This window comes from Phragmites australis, chromosome 1, assembly GCF_958298935.1.
Source record: "Phragmites australis chromosome 1, lpPhrAust1.1, whole genome shotgun sequence".
NCBI classification, from domain to species: Eukaryota; Viridiplantae; Streptophyta; class Magnoliopsida; order Poales; family Poaceae; genus Phragmites; species Phragmites australis.
Window position 1 is genome coordinate 4253529 of NC_084921.1, and position 23102 is coordinate 4276630.

The 23102-nt window shown below is 41.4% G+C and overlaps 5 protein-coding genes across 6 annotated transcripts; 3 read left to right on the forward strand and 2 right to left on the reverse strand.

The window, feature by feature from the left end:
- The first annotated feature begins 735 nt into the window (after nt 1-735).
- LOC133924823 (uncharacterized) lies at nt 736-5028 on the forward strand. Its single transcript, XM_062370582.1, has 8 exons — nt 736-901; nt 974-1193; nt 1531-1755; nt 1843-2099; nt 2671-2900; nt 3319-3444; nt 3859-4038; nt 4809-5028. The coding sequence occupies exons 2-8, from the start codon at nt 1090-1092 to the stop codon at nt 5004-5006; spliced, it is 1320 nt and encodes a 439-aa protein (XP_062226566.1). The 5' UTR covers nt 736-901; nt 974-1089; the 3' UTR covers nt 5007-5028.
- A 1455-nt stretch (nt 5029-6483) lies between these two features.
- On the forward strand, nt 6484-12373 carry LOC133924916 (uncharacterized). The gene is made up of 9 exons (XM_062370697.1): nt 6484-7003; nt 7624-7715; nt 8480-8559; nt 9285-9326; nt 9398-9525; nt 10021-10201; nt 10286-10464; nt 11132-11380; nt 11665-12373. The coding sequence occupies exons 1-9, from the start codon at nt 6627-6629 to the stop codon at nt 11906-11908; spliced, it is 1572 nt and encodes a 523-aa protein (XP_062226681.1). The 5' UTR covers nt 6484-6626; the 3' UTR covers nt 11909-12373.
- Nucleotides 12374-12628: 255 nt separating this feature from the next.
- On the reverse strand, nt 12629-15053 carry LOC133924996 (3-methyl-2-oxobutanoate hydroxymethyltransferase 1, mitochondrial-like). The gene is made up of 5 exons (XM_062370814.1): nt 14554-15053; nt 13826-14032; nt 13567-13713; nt 13130-13183; nt 12629-13037 (listed from the first exon to the last, which is right to left on the reverse strand). Exons 1-5 carry the CDS (start codon nt 14995-14997, stop codon nt 12783-12785), a joined length of 1107 nt encoding a protein of 368 aa, XP_062226798.1. The 5' UTR covers nt 14998-15053; the 3' UTR covers nt 12629-12782.
- A 277-nt stretch (nt 15054-15330) lies between these two features.
- Nucleotides 15331-15993, reverse strand: LOC133925066 (late embryogenesis abundant protein Lea14-A-like). Its single transcript, XM_062370930.1, has one exon. It carries the CDS (start codon nt 15920-15922, stop codon nt 15467-15469), a length of 456 nt encoding a protein of 151 aa, XP_062226914.1. The 5' UTR covers nt 15923-15993; the 3' UTR covers nt 15331-15466.
- A 2359-nt stretch (nt 15994-18352) lies between these two features.
- On the forward strand, nt 18353-22161 carry LOC133925152 (uncharacterized). 2 transcript variants are annotated; one of them, XM_062371122.1, is made up of 5 exons: nt 18355-18699; nt 19603-19717; nt 20380-20498; nt 21168-21229; nt 21855-22161. In XM_062371122.1, the coding sequence occupies exons 1-4, from the start codon at nt 18458-18460 to the stop codon at nt 21217-21219; spliced, it is 528 nt and encodes a 175-aa protein (XP_062227106.1). In that variant the 5' UTR covers nt 18355-18457; the 3' UTR covers nt 21220-21229; nt 21855-22161. The 2 variants fall into 2 exon arrangements, with proteins under 2 accessions (XP_062227026.1, XP_062227106.1); XM_062371042.1 differs by lacking the exon at nt 21168-21229 and having other exon boundaries at nt 18353-18699.
- Nucleotides 22162-23102: the final 941 nt, after the last annotated feature.

The following is a 23102-nucleotide window of genomic DNA, read 5'->3' on the forward strand; positions in this document are numbered from 1 at the left end:
TAAATCAAAAATTGTAAATATGTACGTCTATTTTAAAAAATTGTAAATCTTTTTCATTCTTTGACACCATCGACAAACAATGTTTGTATTGGATTCACATGTAAGATCTGTTCATTATGGAGCTTTTTTTTTCTCAAACACGCAGGAAGGCTATGCGTTATTATATTAAAAAAAAAGTAACCTAATTTATAAGTAAAATCGGATCTAAAACCTTACAAGCAAAACAGTACAACTCATAGAGTCGAGCTTACGAGCAAAACAGAAAGAGAAAGAAAGAACCTCAACCCTCTAAATACCAGCTGACAGAGATTCAGCAATGCACAACTCGACTAACACATAGCAGCAGCTCGGCACAGACTAAAGACACCATCCGATACTCCGGGCTAACCAAGGCACCCACAGCAAGCAGAGTAGCCCGGCAGGCGACTGTGTCTAGCTAGCACCTCGATCAGAACGTCCAAACAACCTAACAGGCGAAGCCCTCTCCCACGCCTAACTACCATAGAGCTCTTAATTGTAATGCTACCATCCTGCAATTTCCGTCGAAACTTAACGGAATGAACACATGTTTCATTTGGATTTGAATTTAATTGACACGAGTAACATTTTGTCACAGCTAGATTCGCAACTGCGTGGAGTGAAACAAAATTTGCCGTTTCATTTATAGGCCCAAAGTGACATATATAGACACAAAGGAAAGGGCCTTCCGTCCGTCTTGCCGCGAAACAAAACGGGGACGTGGCCCATATCCGCCTCCCTTTGCTCCACTCCAAAAACAAAACAAAAAATGGCCGCCGCCTTCTCCGCGCCGCCCTCCGGCGGACCCGTCCCGCCGCCGCCGCCTTCCTTCTCCAGCGTCCCCTCCCCTCCGCCCGAAGCCTCTCGCCTCCTCCGCCTATCGGTAAGTCCCGTCTCCTCTCCCTGGCCTAACCCCTAAACCCTCCTCTTCTCACCATCCGCCTCCCTAATGCAGGCCGAGCGCTTCCTCCCCTCCCACGGCTTCCGTTCTCCACCGGCTTCGGCTATTCCACCGTCGCCGAGGAGTCTGCGGCCCCCGCGAGGCTTAAGGGTAAGGCCAGGCAGAACCCAATGAAGCAGTCGCGCGTCGACTTCACCAAGGTGGACGCCGCGCTTCTCCCCACCGTCATCCTCGTTGGCCGACCCAACGTCGGCAAGTCCGCACTCTTCAACCGGTGAGATACTCGTAGTCGTACGCCTCGTAGGCCTTTGGGTCGTCTGTTCTCGCTCTTAGTTTCCGTGCAGCTCCATGGGGGTGGCATTTCCATACAACTGCAGGTTGCACATTTGCACATTTTTCCAGGCAGCTTTGTGTCAGCATGCATTGGCACATGCACGTCTCCACTCTCCCAACAATGTGCCTCAACGGTCCTACATACTCAGCTTTTCGTGTATTGGAATATTGACATATATTATTCCTTTATTACCATGTTTATGTGTTTATGTTTTAACATTGCCTAACTAGATTTATATTTTTTTTCTGAACTGAAACGTTTCGATGTTTGTAGTTAGATTTATACGGAGGAGGGAGGCGTTGGTGTACAATACACCCGGGGACCATGTCACGCGTGACATCCGCGAAGGAGTTGCCAAGCTTGGAGATCTCCGTTTCCGTGTGCTTGACTCAGCTGGACTCGAGACAGCAGCGGCATCTGGGAGCATTCTCGCACGGACAGCTGACATGACAGGGAATGTGTTGGCCAGGTCTCAATTTGCCATTTTCTTGATTGATGTGAGGTGAGTGGGATATTTCTTGTTCTCATAATGGAGTCAGGTGAAAATGTTATTACTTGTTGCCTAGTAAAAGTGCAATTGTCTTTGAAGGGATGGTCTACAGCCACTGGATCTTGAGGTTGGGCAATGGCTGCGTAAGCATGCATCTGGGATACATACCATAGTCGCAATGAACAAGTCTGAGTCACTTGATGAGCATGGAGTTCTGACTGCGGCTGCTGGAGAAGCGCACAAGTTGGGTTTTGGTGATCCAGTTGCAATATCCGCAGAGACAGGCCTGGGGATGGCAGAACTTTATGAGATAGTCAGGCCATTGTTTGAGGAGTACATGTTTCAGTTTTTGAACAGTAAGTTTGTAGCAGTATGTGTGATGGTACTTATTAATATGAATCATTTTTTTTTATCTTTCGTGACCAAGTGCTAGTTTTTCTTTGGCCAAGCATCTTTGTCGTCGTCTATTGTTATACTGATTGAAGAAATAATACTCTATTTACTGGTGTGAAGAATTAGTATAAGGAGACACAAGATTTTGCTTAGGTGTTGTGGCGCTTCAAACAAATATAATAGCTGCATCTGCTAACTCTCTATCCATTTTAGTTCCATTCAAGTAGATGTGATGTCTGAAAATAACTACAACTTTGGAAGATTGAATATGCTTCCGGTTTTTTGTACACGTTTTGTACCTCGGTAATCTATTTCTGTGAGGTGGATGGAGGAATCTTGGCGTCATGAATCAGTGACCATCGCGTATTGAACTTTTGAGGCAGAAGTCTTCTGTGTCCTTTTAAAATGCTTTACTTTTCTCTAGCAATAAGAGAAATGCATGACTCTATAGCATTAGTGATATAGAGGGGGACCCGTGATGTCAGCCTCAAACATAATATTCACGGTTTACACTGACATGTAAATATGTAATAGATGGACTCAACCAAGACGACCCTGCTTCCGGGGCTGAAACTGAGGCCCATGAAGGTGACGAAAGCAAGTTGCCTTTGCAGTTAGCAATTGTGGGGCGTCCAAATGTGGGGAAGTCTACCCTTCTGAATACCTTGTTGCAAGAACAAAGAGTTCTTGTTGGTCCAGAGGCAGGTTTAACAAGGGACTCGATTCGGGCTCAGTTTCAGTTTGACAACCGAACTGTATATTTGGTAAGTTTAATATTTTCTATTGTACCACCATATATACTTTTGTGCTTATGTTGTGAATATTATTGGTCATATGTGCTGTAATGACTCATGCAGCATGGAAAAGTAAATCATGGTACTTTGTCCGCATAATAATCCATAACTATTTTTTGTTAAACAAGTCTTATTACCAATTACCATGAAAATAAAGAAGTCTCAACTTTGCTCATTTTCTGTTGTTCTAGTGTGCATTTTCACCTCTTTTATTGACTCACGCAACACTCAGTCTAAGTTATAGGTGTTGAGATACTAGAATTTTCTTTGGCTCATCCCCGCTTATTATGTTGTTGTTTTATTTAAACTACTGAGAGGCATAGTGATCATGCAAGCTGTCTCTGTGTGAAATGTGGTCTAGTCATTTTCTTCTTTTTTTGTGATGCAGGTGGACACTGCAGGTTGGATGGAAAGATCGGGAAAGGAGAAAGGGCCAGCATCTTTGAGTGTGGTGCAGTCAAGAAAGAACCTGATGAGAGCTCACATTGTTGCTCTTGTGCTGGATGCAGAAAAGGTATTTACTTTCATTTTGATGTGCAGAACCATTGACATGTAAAGTTCTGACTTGGTACACTTCCTCTTATGTGGTTAATCGAAAGCATTTTTACTGCCCTCTTGTCTGGTGCCAGTTTAGAATATCACCAATCATGCGCGACAGTAATGATTCACCTCCTCAATTTTTTATGGGATGTGTGACAGTAGTTCTGTAATTATGTTGCGCTAGATGGCTATACTTGATGGCTATTGATTTAAGTATGTGTAAGCTTGATGTTCTATTTCCAGTCCCATGTCAAATTAATGATCATCAGTATCAACCTCAATGTTTGCCTTCAGTGTACTGGTTTGATTCTGCTGATGCCTTAATACATGTTCAATGTCATTTGAATTATAATGGCCAGTACCATGATAAAGTTCTATGGATATGTAGATTGCAAAGTCCAAGAGTAGCATGAATCATCCAGAAGTTGTGATAGCACGACAAGCAATAGAAGAGGGCCATGGACTCGTAGTGATTGTCAATAAAATGGATCTCCTTAGAGATAACCAACCGTTGTTTGACAAGGTGATGGATGCTGTTCCTAGAGAAATTCAGACAGTCATTCCTCAGGTAACTGTTACTTTTTTGTTAGTTCATGATGGGTTTACTACTATTTCTCTAGAACGGAATTGTTAAATGGTAATATGAATGTTTAATTATTGGCTGCGTGAAACTTGTAACTTTTGACCATAGGGTTTCTCTCAAAATTGTAATTTACAAAATTGTAAATTATATTGGGAGCTTATATTTTCAGTTAACCTTTTTTCCTCAGTAGCTGATGAGGCACTTTTCTTTGATGAACTTGATGCTTTGTTGGTTATCATGTTTGCAGATCTTTATTTTGTTTATTGATGACCCGGCGGGGTAATATAGAATCAATTTTATTTTTGTGATCATCGCAGATGCATATGCTTTACTTGTTTACTGTTTTTTTTCTAGAATACGAAGGAGAACTGCGAATCTTTGTATTAAGAAAGAAATAGTTTTTGGTCGAAGACCATTACAACGTGAGATGTGCAAGACGTGCATTACTATGTTTACTGATGGAGCAGTGGATCTGTCATGTTCCTCGATTGACAAAGCCACTGAATTCTTTTCACATAATATTTGTTAATAACCGAAAAATGTAGAGTTAAGAGTCTAAATTTCTTGGTTTTTGGCTTATTTTTATAATCTTTCGAGAATGTGTTGCATATATGATCCCTCTAAAGTTGACCAACCCAAATTTTTTCTTTCTCTGAAAAGAAAGAACTGCTATATTCTGGAATATGTTGATTTGCTTCATGTTTTTATAGAGTGACAGATGGCAAAATGCTAAAATCTATTCCTTTTTTTGGCAGGTTACAGGAATACCTGTTGTTTTTGTGTCAGCTCTGGAAGGTAGGGGGCGGGTTGCTGTTATGCACCAGGTTATAGATACTTATGAGAAGTGGTGTTTAAGATTATCAACCTCACGTCTCAACAGTTGGTTGTGTAAGGTAAACATCGTGGTCGCTATAGCTTTATTTAGTTTGTCTGCTTGTGTGTGTGCCCAGTAGGAGCTACCGTTTATAAATAGGATAAGAGGAACTTAAATCTCATCCCTTAGATTCAATTTAGATTGTGTAGATCCAGGTGAGTTGGATGAGTGAAAAGTGGAATAATCTAGGAGGTCTTTTGAAAAGTTCCATTGCCTTCTAGTGGTTGATCTAAGCTGTCTAGATTCAATCCAACGTCTAAGATTGCTAATTCTCATTTATTCATTTTTAACATTAGTTTTTATTTTGTACATTCCCATGCCTACCGCTCCTCTACTTTGACTACATCATGTTTAAGTTATTGACTACTGTGGTCATTCATGCCATGCAGCCATTTACATTACTTGACTATTACCTCTAATGCCTTGTGATAGCCATTTATGAGCAGACATTCGTGGAAAGACTCAGCCACTCAGCCAAAAGTTAAGTACTTCACTCAAGTGAAAGCACGGCCACTCACATGCCACAGGATCAGCCGACCCTGCAGATGAAAGTTTTTTTGAACTAAAGCAGATGAAAGTTATGTTTTGTGTTCGAACTATACGCCCCAGGTGAAGTTAAACTAGCAGAGGAAACAGAAAGTGCCGAGTTTCAATCAAGACGTGGAAAGAGGAAAGAGCTTTGTTGTCCACACGAGAGTGATACAAACATGTTAACAGTTCGGCTGCCTGCATGATCAAAAGAAAGAATGACTGAAGAAACAAGGCCGGCGATCTGACCGTGGAGGAAAACGTACCTTTTCTAAGCAAAGACGAAAAGGGCGCAGCCTCAGTTCATGTGTTTCCAAGGAAGGCAAAGCTTTGCAATGTTGGGAGCAAGGCGGTATGACGTTGAGCTTCACGTTCTTCTGGATCAGATAAAATGACGATTTCGTGTATTCTCCAATTTTGTACAGAAATAGATAAAGAATAATCTCTGATGACAACGAAACAGGCCTAGTGATATCATCAAACAGTATGTGCACGATACCGGGAGGTCCTCAAATTTGTGTGTTTCTTGAAAGCAATTCCTCTGCTTCTGATTGATGCCGGTTCTTATACCCTTTTTGTGATTCATGGAGGGCATTTGCTCGGGTTTTTTCACCGAAGCATCAGCCAGCTTATGTTTTGCTGTAGACCTTTACTATATAAAAACATTTTTTTTAATCTCTACTATATAAAAATATTATAATTTGTTTCTCGTGTCACCTCTCATCTCTACTCTTCTTTTACCTAATAAAAATCTTTAAAATTTAAATAATTTATTTATTTTTATCGTCTATCTTTTCTCTAATTTTTCTGTTTAGTTACCGGCTATAGGTATGAAATTTGTTTTACTAATAAAAATAAATAAAAAAATATAAGAGAAATTAGGAGATATATTTTTATAATATATCTATGTCTCTATAATTTAAATTTATGTTTGATATTACCGTATTTAATATTTATATTTGTATCGTGTTCTGGCCGGGTCCGATTTCGATCGCGTGAGGCTGACGCTGCTGCCTGCGCCAGGGTCCGAACCGAACCCTGGGCGTGAGCCGTCTGAACTCTGCCGGGTGGCCAAAAGTTAAGCGGGGAAGAAGAGTGATGAAGGGAAATCCCTCGCCGACGCAAAACGATACCAGATTCCAAGCCCAAATCCACTCACCGCCGCGCCACCATGCCGTTGCCGCGCTCCTCCGCGTCCAACCCCTTCCACTCCCTCGCCTCCACCTTCCCCTTCCTCTCCTCTTCATCCTCAACCGCCTCCTCCTCGCCCGCGCCCGCCGCTCCCCACCTCGCCGTCCCGCTCCTCCTCCCCGTCTCCTCGGCAGCCTCGACCTCGTCATCCCCGTCCTCATCCGAGTCTCGCCGCGGCCCGCAGCCGCTACCGGGCGCGCGGATGGCCGGTGCCGGCACGGCGGGAGGAGGGGGTAAGGGCGGCGGTGGCGGGGGACCTGCGTTCGTGGGCCAGGTGTTCACCATGCTCGACCCTTCTGGGAACGGCCTCATGGCCGTCGCCTCCCGCTTCGAGCTCCCGCGCTTCCTCACCAACAGGTACATCATGCACCAATTAGCACCCTACACTCCCGAGCTGTTGATTTCCGTTGTGTAGCGCTGGTGTTACTGGCGTTCTCGGCGACGAGGTGCGCGAATTGAGCGGGATGTGTTAGCCTGTAGCTCTGTATTGCGTGTGGGCCGGAATTCACACGTTGAACCTAGTTGTATTGGATAATCCTGTCAAAAATTTGACACCAATTGAACTGTATCATCCAAGGTACAGTTAGAAGTTTGAGGTTTCAATATAGTCTGTGAATCTACCGAGCAATGAGGGAATGCTGCATCTCTACGCCCCTACAACATGTTTCAGTATGTTGGCCACCAGGGATTTGGCGCTGTGTTAATGCGTGCTTGAGGAAGTCTATGTCTAACAATTTTTAAGTAATTGGTGTCTATTTGTCGTAATGGATTTCAAGGAATTGGTCTGAATTCTGTAGACTAAGGAAGTGTACTGTTTAAAACTTGTTATTTATACGCTTTGATGTGCTCACTTATCATGCACAACTTGTGGAGGACAAAATCCTCACTGTTGACTGTAACCTATAATTATATCATAGTTGAGCTAATATTATTGTCAGTTCTGCTAATTTAACATTTATAAATTTATTCTGTTTCAGAACTCCTACGTGGTTCAAAACAATCTTTTCACCATTGAAGAAGAGTGAAAATGGTCCAGTGTTTAGGTTTTTTATGGATTTGAATGATGCAGGTATTTGCTGTTACTAAACATTTCTTATCGTTTCTCTGCTTGATGTGTTATGATCTTGACAGTTATTTAATGTCTGTTCAGAATATAAAACTTGTGCACCCAGCACATAGTATTTCAGTTCTCTTATTTTTCTCTATACAATTGAAGACTGATTAGCTATGCTACTAACTACAGATTTAGACTAGCATCAGGGCTATCAATATTTTTTTTTTTTTTGTAAAAAAAGAACATTCCAGGAATCCAGCTTTTAGATGGGAGTGACCTTCAATTGCACTTCTCCCTTAAGTCTAACTTTGGAGCTGCTTTTAATCAGGGCCTTGAAAAATACCCTGAAGCCGATTCTTAGCTCTGGATTTCCAGGTTAATAGGTTTCCTGAACCCAAATCTGAGCGGAAGCCCCCCTCACATTTGATACACCAAAACTAACACGATTAATGCTGAAATGGGCTGTGGTCAGCTCTGGCAAGAAAAAAGGTCCATTGCCTATTGTTCTGCTAAAAAAACATTCACTTTGATTCTTATTTCGCTGGATGTAATTTGCAGGTATTAAGTAGTGGTGTCAGGTTGGCATGTCTTATGTCAAGAAATAATGCTTGTTGCAAAGCAGCATTTGTTTTCATTACTAATACACAATTTCGTCTCAAAACACACATAATTTCTATCTACTGTCTCTTTCATAACAAAGTTCTTCAAATTTAGTTATTTACAGTTTTTAAGTGAGAATCAGGAAAGGACTTTTATCTAACTTGGTTTAACATCTCCAGTATCCTATGTTAAGCGGCTAAATGTGCCAAGTGGCATGGTGGGGGCTTGTCGCCTTGATGTAGCATACGAACATTTCAAGGTTGGTTCTGGTCATCTTCTTAAGAAGGAAGTTTTTCTTGTCATTTTTCACGATTTCCTTTTAAGGATAAAAGACGGCTCTGATTAAATTGTTTAATTGCTAGTAATGTTCTTTTAGCTTTATATTGTGTTGTCTTATTAGCTTATTGCTAAGCTTTTGTTTCTAGCATTTCTTTATAGTATGCTAACATACAATTCTACGGTGCTGCTGTATTGGAACAAGTAACCCATCAGGGTCACAGTTGTGTTTGCTACATCTACATGATACTGAGACGGTGTTTGATCAATCCTCAAATACTCAGTTCCTACGTGTTGTGTGTATTAGGCTCTTTCTACCCTACAAAAATAGTGAAGTCTTCTTTAGATATGAGCAACCATGGATATTGTTGGCGGGATTATATGTTTAGTTGCCTTTGGGTGTTAGACTAAGGTTGACACCGGAGTCTGTGGACTAGATTGCTTTGGCTTCCAATATACGATAGTGACCTATCCCAGATGACAAATTATGACTTGAAGTACTCAGTTCTTTGAGAATGTTATTCGATTGCTATTGTATATTTTTTTCATGCGACTTAACTCCATTTGTTATCTGCTGCTAAATTTTGTTTCATTTCAGATTCAGCCTGTTCTGTATTGACCATTAAGTTCATAGCTTGGTTTGATTCAATTGACACTGAATTATTGTCCTTTTCTTCTTAAAAATTAAGGATAATTGTTGTTTTGCAGGAAAAGCCTCACATGTTCCAGTTTGTTTCAAATGAGAAGCAGGTTTGCACTAAAATGTTTCAGGTCTACTTATAACTTTCATACCATTGGAGATTATATTGTTTTCCTGTTAGGTCAAGGCTGCCAATAAGCTATTGAAGTCATTTCCACAAAGGGGCAGAAGGAAAAAACTTGGTGGTGTCCCTGTTTTTAGTGCTCAAAACTTAAATATTGCAGTGGCGACAAATGATGGAATTAGATGGTATGGATCTTCCTGATGCTTCCTTGATTATTTCTGTTAACACTTTATATATCATCTTATAGATTTTTTTTTTTACTGGCATGTCAAGATGTGTGGTTATCCTGTGTTCTATTTTGTGTATGTTTTTTTTCCTATGAGCAGACATCATTGAGAAATTGAGAAACCAAAAACTTTCCTCCTTTAAATTTAATTTCTGTTTTAAACTTTACCTTATCATATTTATGGTTTTTCATTTCCGCATTATGTTTTCTTCAGTTCTACTGATTTTCCTTTTTGCATGGTGTCTTGTTCTCGATCGGATGTCAAGAAGGTTAGCTTACCATTATATGGTCCACTGATATGTCCTCACAGACTCCTCCGTTACTTTAATGTGCTATTAATGGCAGTTCCTGTGCATAGTAGATGCTTCTGTTTGGTACCAAGGCGGAGATGTGTTTTGTTGTCTTAAATATGTCCATGGAAACCTAATATGAACTCCACTGATCATGATCTCAGGTATACACCATACTTTTTTGATAAAAACTTGTTGGACAATATTCTTGAAGCTTCAATGGATCAACATTTCCATTCAATAATGCAAAACCGCCATACACAACGTAGGAGGGATATTGTTGATGATAGTTTAACATCTGAGATAAGTGAAGAAAGTGTTGACAGCTTGCTTGAGCCCCCAGAGGTATTATGATCATTTTCTGCACATAAGATCTTGAATCTTGTTTATGGTTTTTGGCCTTCTTATTATGAGGTATTGTTGATGTAGGTACAAGAACTGATGAATGAGATAGGTCCAACTGGAATACCATTGAGTGTTGTAACAAAAGCTGCAGAGATCCAGTTTCTTGATGTTGTTGACAAAGTTCTTCTAGGAAATAAGTGGTTGAGAAAAACTGCTGGCATACAACCACAGTTCCCTTATGTTGTTGATTCATTTGAAGAAAGGTGCAGATGCAATGCCATGCTTAGTCTATATCTCTTGTTTCAATTTGTCATAGAACTGCTTCTTTAGTTGTTATAAACTTGTGGAGGGAGATTAACTTTCCGAGCTGAGTTAAATGGTTTAAGAAATACTAATTGTGCATGCCCTGTTATCCCTAGAATTATTTTGCATACTGGAAGTAAGTTCTATCCCATAAGAATAAGATTCTCCTGCCAATATTGTCATTTACTCATTTATCTTACCTTGTAGTCTGTACTTTCAACATTATGTTTTAGTCATTTTTCTTTAGCCTAGTCTGTACTTTCTTATTTTTTTCTCATGGATGAGTGGGGTGACCAACTTACCTAGTGAGCATGAGAATTACCATGTATAGTACAACAGATAAACTGTCAAAATGTCAAGCTTATAGATTCAGTTAATGGCCGGTAAAATATAAATCTATAGCTTGGTTTACAACTCTGGCCTTGATAGGTGGAACAATGCTTAAACTTCATCTCGTAGAGGTTACCTTGGAACTTGTGAAATTCTGAAACAAGCTATTCAGCCTTATTCTTTGTTATGTCAATAATAACATGCACTGATTTGGCTATATGATTGGTATCGGTTCATTTCACCCTTTTCTTTCTTCATTGTGAACCATCTATGTTTATATTTTGTTCCCTTTTTCAGGACTGCTGTTTCAATTGCCGATATTGCTACTACTAGCAGGAATTTTACTGCTTCTAAGGATGATAACTGCTACCAAAATAATCAGCAATCTCAATCTTCGGAGCCGAATATTGACAACAGCAACTACAGAAATCACAATGACCCAGATCATAATCAATTTCACTTTCCATTTAGCAATCTGCTTCCAAATATATGGTCAGGGCATGACAGAAAGTTTAAAGCACAAGAAAGGGACAGCAAATTCAGCAGGTTTGTTCCTCAATAGTCTATACTGCTTCTCTTCCTTCTCATTTGCGGTATCATGCACTTATTTGGCCCATGCAGTTAGTAGAATGCTTCACAATCTTACTAGAATTTCCTATCAAATTACACTTGGTAATGGGACAAATATGACTTCATTATCTAAAAGTAATTTAGAGCAAAAAATAATTTTAAGATGATAATTTATCCAACTAGCTGCTTCTTTTATCTGGCTAAAATTTATGAGGATTGTTTATCCACATATTTTGAAGCTGTCTTGGTTTGTTGACCAGATATGATGCTGGCATGAACAATGACTTACCAGCGAACCCTCTTCTTCCCAAAATCACCATGGTTGGCATCTCAATGGGTGAAGGTGGCCAGATGAGCAAAGCCGATTTAAAGAAGACAATGGAAGACTTGACGAAAGAGTTAGAGCAGACAGGTGAAAAAACTACCTTCAACGAAGAGAAAGACCCACTTTTTGTTGCCAACGTCGGTGACTACTCCAGGATAACAAAGATCAGCTCTACGTGAGACACAATGACGAACAATTTCTAACCAAATCAACTGAACATGTTGATGCGAATCTCGGAGGACCCCACTGATCTAATGATATAAATGTCCGGAGGTCTTCAGATCCTTTGCACATCGATTGTCCTCAGTTTGGACTTAGGAGGCAATCCAACGTTGCTGTGATGTCCGCTCGATGGTACGAGCCAATTTTTCCAGGGAACCGCATGCATACGACTAGGCTATTAAGAATTTTGGAGACGATGATTTGTGGAAGAATGTTTGTGAATATAAAGTTTAATCCCAATGTATGTATGTATGTAGAACATGCAGCCCAATGTGTGTAGGGTAGGCAGGCAGCAAGGTAGCGTTGAAACGAATGTTGATAAGGTGTTCCATTGTGGATAGCTAGTTTTATTTTGTTGGGCACATAAATACTTCGAACCATATCAACTTTACAGCTTGTTCAAAGCATATGCTATTGGGCCTCATTTGTTGGGTATTTATTTACTACTAAATAAAGCCGCACTTTATTATTTGTTCGTTTCAACAAATTGACAGATCGCAGAAGACATCCAAAGCTACGATCTTGAATCATAAAAGGTTATCCCCCTATCCAGTGTTGATTCAAGGCAGTGCTTTGTCCCATCAAAGCAAAGGTGCATCACACTAGGCACCAATGGCTTTCTTCCACAATTCCTTACCCGGAAACGTTCAGGTCTGTGCAGCTACTATAGCTGATACTTATTCAAACGTATATGATCTCATCATCCTCTTCAGACAACAGACGGATTGGCTAACATTTCGCAGGACACCTTTGTGCTAAGCAAGCTATCAAACTGCTCTTATGCTCTCTAGTCTAGATCTAGCATAGCGGTTGAAAATAACTGACATTGAATCAACTATTTTCTTTTGGCCTTCCATCTTCCTCACTGTTTTCGGCGGCGGCGGCGGCTGCAGCATCTGCAGCCTCGCTCAAGCCCATCTTCTGTAGTGCAGTCGCAAAGCCATCAACATCTGTGGGAGTTATTTTATATGGGGTGTGACTTGGCCCCGGGAAAGATCGTGTTTCCACTTCTTGCTTATACTCGGATAGTGCCTTGTTGATGACATCGCCGACATTGCCAAATCGTTTGCAGAATTTCGGTGTGACCTGAGGTAGAGTAGAAATACACACTGAGCTTGACAAAATCAGACGAGTAACAAAGAAAAAGTGCTCAGGAACAATTGAACAACGCCATTTACCTTGGCATGATGTGGATGTTGCAACATCCCTAACAAATCATGGTAGACCAAGACCTGCATTAGAAACATGTGGATACCAGGGCTTTATGAACAAACAAGTTATGCATCTGCAGATATAGGGTACACTGTATTGGTATATTATAGAAGAACATTTGTCACATGTTGGTACATAAAAAATATCATAACAAACGAGATTAAAGATATCAAGCAACTATACCCGACAAGTTTACCTATAGCAAATGTATTCAGATTATTAGGAAAACAAGCTTGCTTTACTAAAGGACAGGCATATGTCATGTATGCACTGTTGAAATGATTGCATAACTAGAATAAATATGACTTATAGCATCTACATTCTTGAATATGAACAGAATCAACAAATCGTATCTGTGAGAAAAGCAACTGCTGCTTATTAGAGCATGAACAAATAAACAAACCTGCCCACTACAAAATGGTCCAGCCCCAATGCCAATGGTTGGGATTTGCAATGCTGATGTCGCAGCAGCTGCCACTGGAGCAGGCACACACTCCAACACTACCGAGAAGCAACCAGCCTCCTGCAAGGCAAGTGCTGTCTCCACAACCTACACACAAGCAGAATAACATGGATTAGAATCCTAAGAATCTATCAGTCAGTAAGCACACCAAACATGTAACCAGTTATAGCCAAACCACCAACAAAGAAAGGCAGCACACCTTTACAGCACTATCAACCGTCTTCCCTTGTGGTCGAAATCCACCAAGCACACTAATAGCCTGCGGCGTGAGGCCAACATGCCCCATGACCGCAATTCCAGACTCCACGATAGCTTTGGCTGCACTGATCCTTGACGGCGCACCTCCTTCAAGCTTGATTGCATCCATTCCACCTTCTTTCAGCACCCTCACCGCTGAGTCAACAGCCTATAAGAAAATGAAAATACTATAAAACTCAATACACCTCGTATATGTGCATTCATGTCGATAGCATTCAACACGCTGATCTGATGGGTTATTGCGTTTAGAGTTTTGAGTACCCATTTAGCATAGGCACAGCAGTGCCCTACAGTTGAGAAAAAGTTTTGTACTTGTTGCTGAACTTCCAATGTTTGATGCTAAGTGGAACAAAGAGAGGAACTTTCTGACAGCAGTAGCTATGATCAATTAATTTTATGAGCACCGAAAGGTAGCACACAGGTAAAGTTATACTGCAAGACAAAAATTTGCTACCCAAATTGTTACTCCTCGCATGAACAAGCATAGCAATACATCAAAAAGGCGAAAATGAGATCGAAATAGCCGGATTGTAAGACAATGTGCTCTTATAACGTCAACATTGACACAAACGCAATCGGCAACGCGCTGCGTGACGGCAATTTTCCGTCCCCATCGCATCAAAATATCGAATCCGATATGGATGAGGAGGATGAGGAAGGCGCGCGTACCTGCGCGGCGGAGGACTCGTAGCACCCGAAGGGGAGGTCCCCGACGAGGAGCGGCCGAGGGGCGCCCCGGGCGACGGCGCGGCAGTGCTCGAGCATGAGGTCGAGCGAGATGGGGAGCGTGGTGTCGTGGCCGTGGACGACCATGGCGGCGGAGTCCCCGACGAGGCAGACGTCGATCCCCGCGGAGTCGACGTGGACCGCGGAGGGGTAGTCGTACGCGGTGACCACGGTGATGGGCTCCCCGCGGCGGTGCTTCCCGCGGAGGGTGGTCACCGTCACGCGCCGCGCCGCCTCCTGCGGCCGTGGCCCTCCGTAGACGGCGGACTCCGGGACGTTGCTCAGCAGCCGCCGCGCCAGCTGCCGGAAGAAGAGAGACTGCCGCATCGTGTCGAGCGACGGGGACGGGAGGAACGGCAGGTTTTCCGTTTTCCGTCGGCACGGCATATTAAATATGGCATGGATTGGACTCGTGTCGTGTTCGTCCCCAACGCGACGGCTGGTATCGCGTCGACTCTAGTGTAGGTGTGTCATCTCCTTTTGTCTCATCTGTGAAAGAAAAATATCTCCAACATGTTCTTGAAAAAAAAGGTATAAAATTAAAATATTGAACTGGCGAGATTGGCATATTCTCAATCCTCGCCGGAAGAAGAAGTTTTAAATTTCAAATTTTGGAGAAACTGAAAACATAAGTTTGAAATTGTTGGTAGCACAGAGCTAGTTTTGTGAACTCTGAACACGTACGTAATTCGGTAATAGCTAGAGGAACTATACATACTTGAAGATAAATTTTCAAACCGTCGTCCTTTATTTATTTATTTGTCCAAAACTTGCATATACATACAGTATTATTTTATTTTTCTTGGCCTTGAGAAGCAACGTGACGCGGCGCTGCTTTGTGGAGGGAGGGGAGGGATCAGAAGATGCCGGAGAGTGTGGGGAGCTTGAGCTCGCCGGACTTGGTGAGCGGCAGCGTGAAGTTGCCGAGGATGGGGAGGTCGACGGTGAGGCCGACGCGCATCTCGTAGTCGATGTCCCAGTCCCGGCCCGCGTCTTTCGCCAGGCTCAGCAGCAGGTCGTACGGCACCTTCACGGGCACGTGCAGCCTCGTCGTGGCGCTGGCCGCCAGCGACCCCGGGTCGGGCATCGTCCCGGACGCCACCTCCCGCCCCGCGCTCTTGAGCGAGTAGCTGATCTCGCAGACCGGGACGGCGTGCGAGTACGGGTTGCGCACGTCGAGCTGCCCGGCGAGGGTGGCGCCGTCTCGGCCGACGTGGCCCACGGAGAGGTCGGCCAGCTCCGCCTCGGGCTTCTGCACGTGCGCCACCTTCTCCGCCACGAACCCCTTCGCCTTGTTCATCAGCTGCGCCATTGTTGCTTGGCCGGCCGCTTCACTTCTCCTGCTCGCTACTGGTTGGTTGCTAGGTGTTGGAGAGCTGCAAGCAACTTGGGTGGCACACCGTGATGCCATCTCGCTCAAATAGGGTGCCCGGGGGTTTAGGCGGATGACACGTCGGGGGCTTGCGTGTTGGGTGGCGTGGCGGCACGAGACTAGTCTCGATGAATGGGCCGGCGCTTGCATTACTTAATTAACCTTCTTCCTCTTTCGTGTCCCATGGAATACAAATAATCAAAGATATTAGAAGTATTAGGCCACGCCGATTTCGCGACCTCTTGGTGTGGTCATGTCTAATTTATTTTTTGAGTCGTCTAATGTGATGTGTGCGGTGCAGCCGATTTCGCGGTCTCAATAATTTTTTATGTTTCACGAGTTGATGACATAGCGTTTGACAAGGCAGCGTTGCTTCACCTCACATTAATTTCAATTTGTTCATAATTTGTAGCGTTCTGAAGATACTATATATTGACATAAATAATCACCTTTACAATTTACAAGCTACGTAAAATATCCCATCAATTGAATGTGTAAATTGAATATGTGTCCCATCAATTTACAAACCGCGTGAGAGGCATGCAGACAGTAAATTGATTTAGTAAATTAAGTCGTTCATCAATTTACTGTGTGAGATGTGGCCAAACAATTTACACTGGATGCACCTCATCTCTTTCAAAAGGTGCTATTTTTTTACTACCTCGCAACTCGTGAAAGCTAAATGCTACCTCGCAACTCGTGAAAGTTAAAGGCGATGTTTGTTAGTCGTTATAGACAATTGCGGATCTCGATGTAATTTGCGTTAATACTAATTCCTTTTCTTGTATGAAAACACGCATAAAAAATCTATGACAGATGCAAATATTAGTAGACGGTAATTATGGCTTCGATTTTGACAAGCAGCAATTTTAGAATAGTGTAATTTAGCCTAACACTATGGCAATTTGGATTAGTTTGTGTTCTATATATGTGTTTATTCTATTTTTTCTCTAAAGATCCTATAATATTCATCACAGTCCTTTAAGATATAAGAGGAAATCACAAACTAATAGTACATACTACTATCGGTTAATCAGTTCTATTAGTAATAATTAATAGCCATACGACAGATTCAGTTTATAGCTTTATCCATTCAACCAATCATTTTAGTGTTATCGGTATTAAAGATTTGTACAATTTACAGGCAGCGTGAAACATCCCATCCCACATTTGCTATCAATTGATGTATCCAGTGTTCCGTCATATCACATTAAATTGCTACATCCAGTGCTGCTTCATATCACGTCACTTACTGACTATTTATCTTTTATAATATTATTTCTGGCGGTACATGCACAACATGGTGTTTCTCTTAGCTATATAAGCATAATGCTACTTTCATTCTATCCCATCTTTCATCTAATTCGTCCTTATATACTTGATATAGTATATACTTAAGCTATCAGAGTTAGCTAGTTTTCATTAAGAATCAGGTAGTATGATGCCATCTCAAAAGTAAGAAGAATCAGTGTGTATGATTATTGTGATATTGACCAGTTTTTTTATATTGGAATACTATATGATTCCATTAGAATTCTGCTCTCAGCATGTCGCCAAAGAGCATTTCAGATACAAAATTAGAGGCATGGTCTAGCCATAAATCCGAACCAGAGGCCTCTGATACTCGACCATGAGCAGCTGAAGAGTCTGATACTCTATTACAAGCTCGAGGACAAATCAGGACTCGACAACAGACGAAATCAAAAAGCATACAGTCCTTGAATTCTTTAAATAAGACACCAGTTGCTACGAAGCATATGGACGGACATTTGAGCTGGTTGGTTGTGCCACCCGAACGGTAGGCCTTTTTGGATTGCAGGATTTTTTTGCGAATCCTATGTTTTTTATAAAATTAAACTGATTTCTATAAAATTTATATACTATTATGTGAAATTCATGCGTTTCAGCGAAACCTTGAATGTTCTACGTAGCAACAACACCATTTGGCTCATACCATATGGTAAAGACTATATGTGATATGATAATTCATGTTAGTAAATATAACAATAAGGATATCTTACTCGTATGATTGGTTGGTGGATAGGATGAATCGAGTTTGTGTTTGGTTGTAGAGACGAGGACGGATGCAATAAGAATAATTAACTAAATTATATCTCTTATTTTTAAATAATAATAATTAATTATACACTAATTAACACACTAATTAACAACAAACATGCTAATTATCACTAAATCATAATCTAATCAACACACCAATTGTACACTAATAAAAACACTTATCAAATTAACAAATATTAACTAGTAATAATACAATATAGCTACTCATTTTATTAATGATGAAGGTTAAACAAGATGGGCCAAAATAGCGGGCTCACTCTATCCAGATATCTTTGCAGGCTTAGGCTGAAGAGGAGGAAACGAGGCCGTCCAGACCTGGGCTGATAACTCTAAAGACTCCCGATCGAGTCACGGCCGGAGATCCGACCCCCTCGTCGGCACCGGACAGATCCGGCGATGCAGTTCTTCAGCGGCTCCTCGGTGGCGCCGGAGGCGAGCCCCGCCCCGGCGGCGCCCCCTGGCACGGGCACGGGCGCCAACGCGCAGGTGCTCTACGTCTTCAACCGCAACGGCGTCTGCCTGCTGTACCGCGAGTGGCACCGCCCCCTCCGCACGCTCGACCCCACCCAGGACCACAAGCTCATGTTCGGCCTCCTCTACTCCCTCCGATCCTTCACCGCCAAGGTCGATCCCACCACGTACGTGCTTCGAAACAAAGTCTCCTCCTCCTCCTCCTCCTTTGCACCCGCTGTTTCTGCGCCTTGCTCTGCTTCCTTCCAGGAGAATGGGAGATGACGTGGTATTGGGGGTGCTCATCGCGCGAGTGGTTCTTGAATTGGGCAGGCCAATTGTCATATTGGTTTTAGATCAACTGTAACCAATGATGTTTTGTTAGAAATGAGCAATAGTTCGACCACCCGTCCTTGTAGTGTTCTTGGCACCGTTGTTCAATCAGCGACTTTAACTCGGTAGTAGTCATTCACATCACGACCAATTCAAAAGAGATTATAGAGTTTGTGGTAGAATTGAGTGGAGAAGATCGGGAATGAGAAGACAATTGCAAAGGGTAAGGGAGGCATATCCTCGTAGTTGTTGAATTTATCTCCGTCTCTTATACTAAATGTCAGGCCTGTGATTTCGCCCCTTCCATCTGTCTATGTATAGAGTTTTGGGGTCAGTTAAAAAGCTCATAACAATTCAAAATCTGTGTTTCGAATGATTCTACATATTAGTTACTGGATTACAAAATTTCATACATACAAGTTGACATGAGAGGACGAAGGACAAGAGATCTGGAAGTTGATAAATTGCCTAAATGTTTAACCATTGACTATTGAGAATTCAATTCAGATTTCCAAATTGCTTGAGAGTTTTTGTATTTCCATTCCAATTGCGTTCATCTTATATTATATCATTTATATGTTTCCCCAACTGCGCATTGGCCGACTGGTTACAGGGTTATAGTGGAAAATAGAATCATTTGATCCTACCAAATATCTGGAGAACCTGACACTGAGTTATATCAAGTAACAAATGTTTTGAGTGTTTAACATTCCTAATTCGCCTATTTGCCTCATTATCTTTTTACATGTCAAATACAGGGCTGAAAAGGGGAATCTTGGGGTGCCACTACTGCCAGGCCAGGGCTGTTCATTTTATAGCTTCAAGACAAACACATACAAACTAAACTTCATGGAGAGCCCTTCTGGTATAAAGGTTAGTATTACCTATTCTCTTCTCCTATTGTCTTCTTTATTAATTTGGTTCGTCCATTATGATTGAAGGTTCTTTTCATGTATCACAAAATTCATGCGTGTTTGGGCCACATGAAAATATCTTAATTGATGGATTACAGTGACTTGCAATTATTGTCGGCCCTGCTATAGTTTCAAGATGCCAGATACCACGCCTTTTGGTCTACCTACTCGCTTGCTGATTATTTTCATTCAATTCTCATTCATAATGTCCTAGTCCAGTCGGTATCGGCCTATCAGGAAAGCTGCTGACATTGGTCACACTAGGTTAAGGTTTTTCTCTGAGGATGTGTAACACTTGTAGTCTTGTACAGCCAAGATGAACAAGGTTGTGTGGTGTCTTTCCCAAAAATAAATATATTTTAACATAGCAATATTGCTATACGATACATCTGTGAGAAGTTAAATCACTTTCACTTCCTTTGATATTGGTACTAAATCGATGGCGTGGTATGTCACTTTTAGTATTAAATGCATCAATGCAACCTTAGTTTTATGTAGCCTCATTCTACTTGACAAATGTTCTTTAAAATTTGGTCATTTATTTAGCATTGTAGTGATCGTCGATCGAGCAGATAAATGTGCAAGCTATACTCAATCTCTAACTCTACCATCTTGGTTTAGCTTATTCTAATTACACATCCAAGGACTGGTGATCAGCGAGATTCACTGAAGCATATCTACAACCTATACGTGGAGTATGTTGTAAAAAATCCTCTGTATGCTCCTGGCGCCCCAATCAAGTAAGTTTTGCCAGTTAATGGAAATTTGTTTTTACTGCATGGTTGGCTAGAATTGTTGCTAATATTACGGATGTTTAGAGGGATGGGGTCCTTTTGTCAGACTGTTTGTACAAGGCTTCCTTTGTTTTATAAGTCATATCTGAGCAACTGAATCAAGTGATGAGCAGACACTGCACAGGTATTAGCGCATAACTTATTTAGGGAGGCATCTGGATGTTGCAAATAAGATATCACGGCAGATACAGCCAGCATCTGGGTTTAGATCTTCTCACGTTTAGTCCTCTCAATCTTCCAAACATACTGAAGTTCATATCTGTGAAGGAATTCATTTGACCTCAATGATTCAAAAGAAGTGTGATAGTTGCAGTCAGTAATATTGGTGTGCTTTGTTAGTTGATTTGCATGATCGTTCATGAAATTGCTGTTGTTTAACCATTGTGTTGAGCATGGTCGTCCGAGCTATTCATAAGCTATTGTCTTAATTATAGTTAATCCATAGCTTGTAGTGTTGTTTCTAATTGAGGATATTAGTCCTGTACTCGATCGTTCAAACTGAATAATCTTTTAGTTTCATGATGATACCGATACGCAAACAATTGTAGGCTTAGTGCCTATTTAATATCTTCTTTATCTCAGTTCACTAGTTTCCTGAACATCTCTTGTTTGCAGGTGTGAACTTTTCAATAAACATCTCGATCAATATGTGAAAACTTTAATTTGATATCATTGAGGTAATTTCTGTCATTGGTGTTTCGTGGAGTGCTTAACTATCTATCAGTGGTGTTTATTTAGAACTCTGCATGTAATGTTTGTATGGACGCTTGACAATCCGTTTATGTGATTGCTTGGGGCTCTGTGCTCAGAAATGTACAGATTTCATGTTTTCCTCACTTATTTTGTATGCTCCTTTGGTAAAACAGTGTTATTGAGTTGATAAGAAACTCCTGAATAACAAGATTTCGGATGATTTTACCATGTGCCCCTTTTCTTTTTGTCTAAAGAATGAGCCTTCGATGTCAGTTTCACAAGAATGTTCGGGTGTTTGACTCTTAGAATTTTAGATGTTCTTTACGATCAGTCAATGATTGAGTTTTTAAGAGGGGGAAATATGTGTCATCGAGTTTGTAAGAGGGAGAAATATGTGTCAACGAGTTTTTAAGATGGAGAAATATGATTTTTATGTCAAGACGTCTGGGTGTGCATTTCCCTTTTGTCCTGGTCATTGAGTTCCTTATTGTGTTTCAGTTTGACATGATGTAGTAGAACTTTTTATATAGGACCGGCACAACTGAAAAAGGCCTAGTTGCCTATATTTTTTATTCACATACTTACCACTACCGCAACGTTTCCTTGCAGATTTGGATGGTTGGCATTAGCTTATAACAATTCCATTTCATGTTCTTTAGCGTGGTGAGATCACCATGCTATGTGATTATGACTATTTTGAGAAAGCGATGCTAGAGACTTCTCTGTTGCAAAAATGGTCATGTTCTCATTGTGTTTGTACAATTGCACCATGTACTAGACCTTTAGATGGTTCAAAGCTGTTGTCTTCGTCTGTAATGATTTCAATAGCTCTATTGTGATCACATTCCTGTAAATTTCTTGTTTGATTTCGATGGATGCCTTCATGATAGAAACTTTGTTGCCTCTTACAGTGTTATATGTCGTCTTTTTTATGATTAATCCATGAGTTATCCGGTCACTGTTCATAAAATTTATCTTCAATTGCAAACAAAGTTTGTATCCTGAGGTATGCTCCACATGATCTCCTGATTCACTTTGTTAATCATGGATGGATGCAAACAAGCCGGTCCAAAATGTAAACAAGGTGACGGGTTGAAACAAGGATGGGGTTGACAGTCACCTTGTCAGATGCAAACAAACCAAATACTACATTGCAGCAGAAAGGTGTGGCCCAGCCCAGATGCTCTGCTGGTTCACTCTCTTGCTACGTAAACTACAGAGTTTGAGAAACTAGAGAGATTTTCCTTATTCGATTTAAGAAAATGGCCACGCAAATAGGATCATCACGACATTGCTATTGCATTGCGTGTCGTGGTCTCGATCTGGTGGTTAAAAAGATGTCACGTCTATACCATAAAAACAAGCTATTAACGTGAAACATTGCTATTAACTAGTTGCTCGTAATTAAAAAGCCCTAATCCTGCCGCAGTTTCGTCAATCAACGTGAAAAATGGCGCCTAGGAGCAGCCCCGATGAGGCCGCCGGCCACCCGCCAGCGAGCATGTACGTGCCGGACGCCACACTCCCTCTCGCCCTCTCGCTAGGGCCTCGCCTCATAGATCACACCTACCACTACTTTAATTCCATCAATTTACAGGACACAGCAAACTACTCTCTCACGAATTGCATAGCCAAAATAAGGGCACATCAACTCATTTGTGCTTCAAGGCACTAACATCTTTCACATGTTGAGCAACTTTCATAGAGAAAGCCGTGTTGATGAGGATTTGATAATTAATAATTAAAGAATTTACTAGAAATACGGTATATACTAGAAATAGATATTCACCATATGTATGTACTTAATCCGATACATTAGGTTCTATAACCATCCCTAGATTAGGAATGAATATTTCA

Bases quoted from the DNA above. Each gene is read 5' to 3' on its own strand.
- LOC133924823 (XM_062370582.1), top strand. From the start codon at position 1,090: ATGAAGCAGTCGCGCGTCGACTTCACCAAGGTGGACGCCGCGCTTCTC. The intron at 1,194-1,530 runs GTGAGATACTCG...GTTTGTAGTTAG, and splicing joins AAGTCCGCACTCTTCAACCG to ATTTATACGGAGGAGGGAGG. The intron at 2,901-3,318 runs GTAAGTTTAATA...TTTGTGATGCAG, and splicing joins ACAACCGAACTGTATATTTG to GTGGACACTGCAGGTTGGAT.
- LOC133924916 (XM_062370697.1), top strand. From the start codon at position 6,627: ATGCCGTTGCCGCGCTCCTCCGCGTCCAACCCCTTCCACTCCCTCGCC. The intron at 8,560-9,284 runs GTTGGTTCTGGT...GTTGTTTTGCAG, and splicing joins TAGCATACGAACATTTCAAG to GAAAAGCCTCACATGTTCCA. The intron at 10,202-10,285 runs GTATTATGATCA...TTGTTGATGTAG, and splicing joins GCTTGCTTGAGCCCCCAGAG to GTACAAGAACTGATGAATGA.
- LOC133924996 (XM_062370814.1), bottom strand. From the start codon at position 14,997: ATGCCGTGCCGACGGAAAACGGAAAACCTGCCGTTCCTCCCGTCCCCG. The intron at 13,714-13,825 runs GTGTGCTGCCTT...GCTTGTGTGTAG, and splicing joins CGGTTGATAGTGCTGTAAAG to GTTGTGGAGACAGCACTTGC. The intron at 13,038-13,129 runs GTAAATGGCGTT...ACTCTACCTCAG, and splicing joins AACATCCACATCATGCCAAG to GTCACACCGAAATTCTGCAA.
- LOC133925066 (XM_062370930.1), bottom strand. From the start codon at position 15,922: ATGGCGCAGCTGATGAACAAGGCGAAGGGGTTCGTGGCGGAGAAGGTG.
- LOC133925152 (XM_062371042.1), top strand. From the start codon at position 18,458: ATGCAGTTCTTCAGCGGCTCCTCGGTGGCGCCGGAGGCGAGCCCCGCC. The intron at 18,700-19,602 runs GTACGTGCTTCG...TGTCAAATACAG, and splicing joins GCCAAGGTCGATCCCACCAC to GGCTGAAAAGGGGAATCTTG. The intron at 19,718-20,379 runs GTTAGTATTACC...ATCTTGGTTTAG, and splicing joins AGAGCCCTTCTGGTATAAAG to CTTATTCTAATTACACATCC.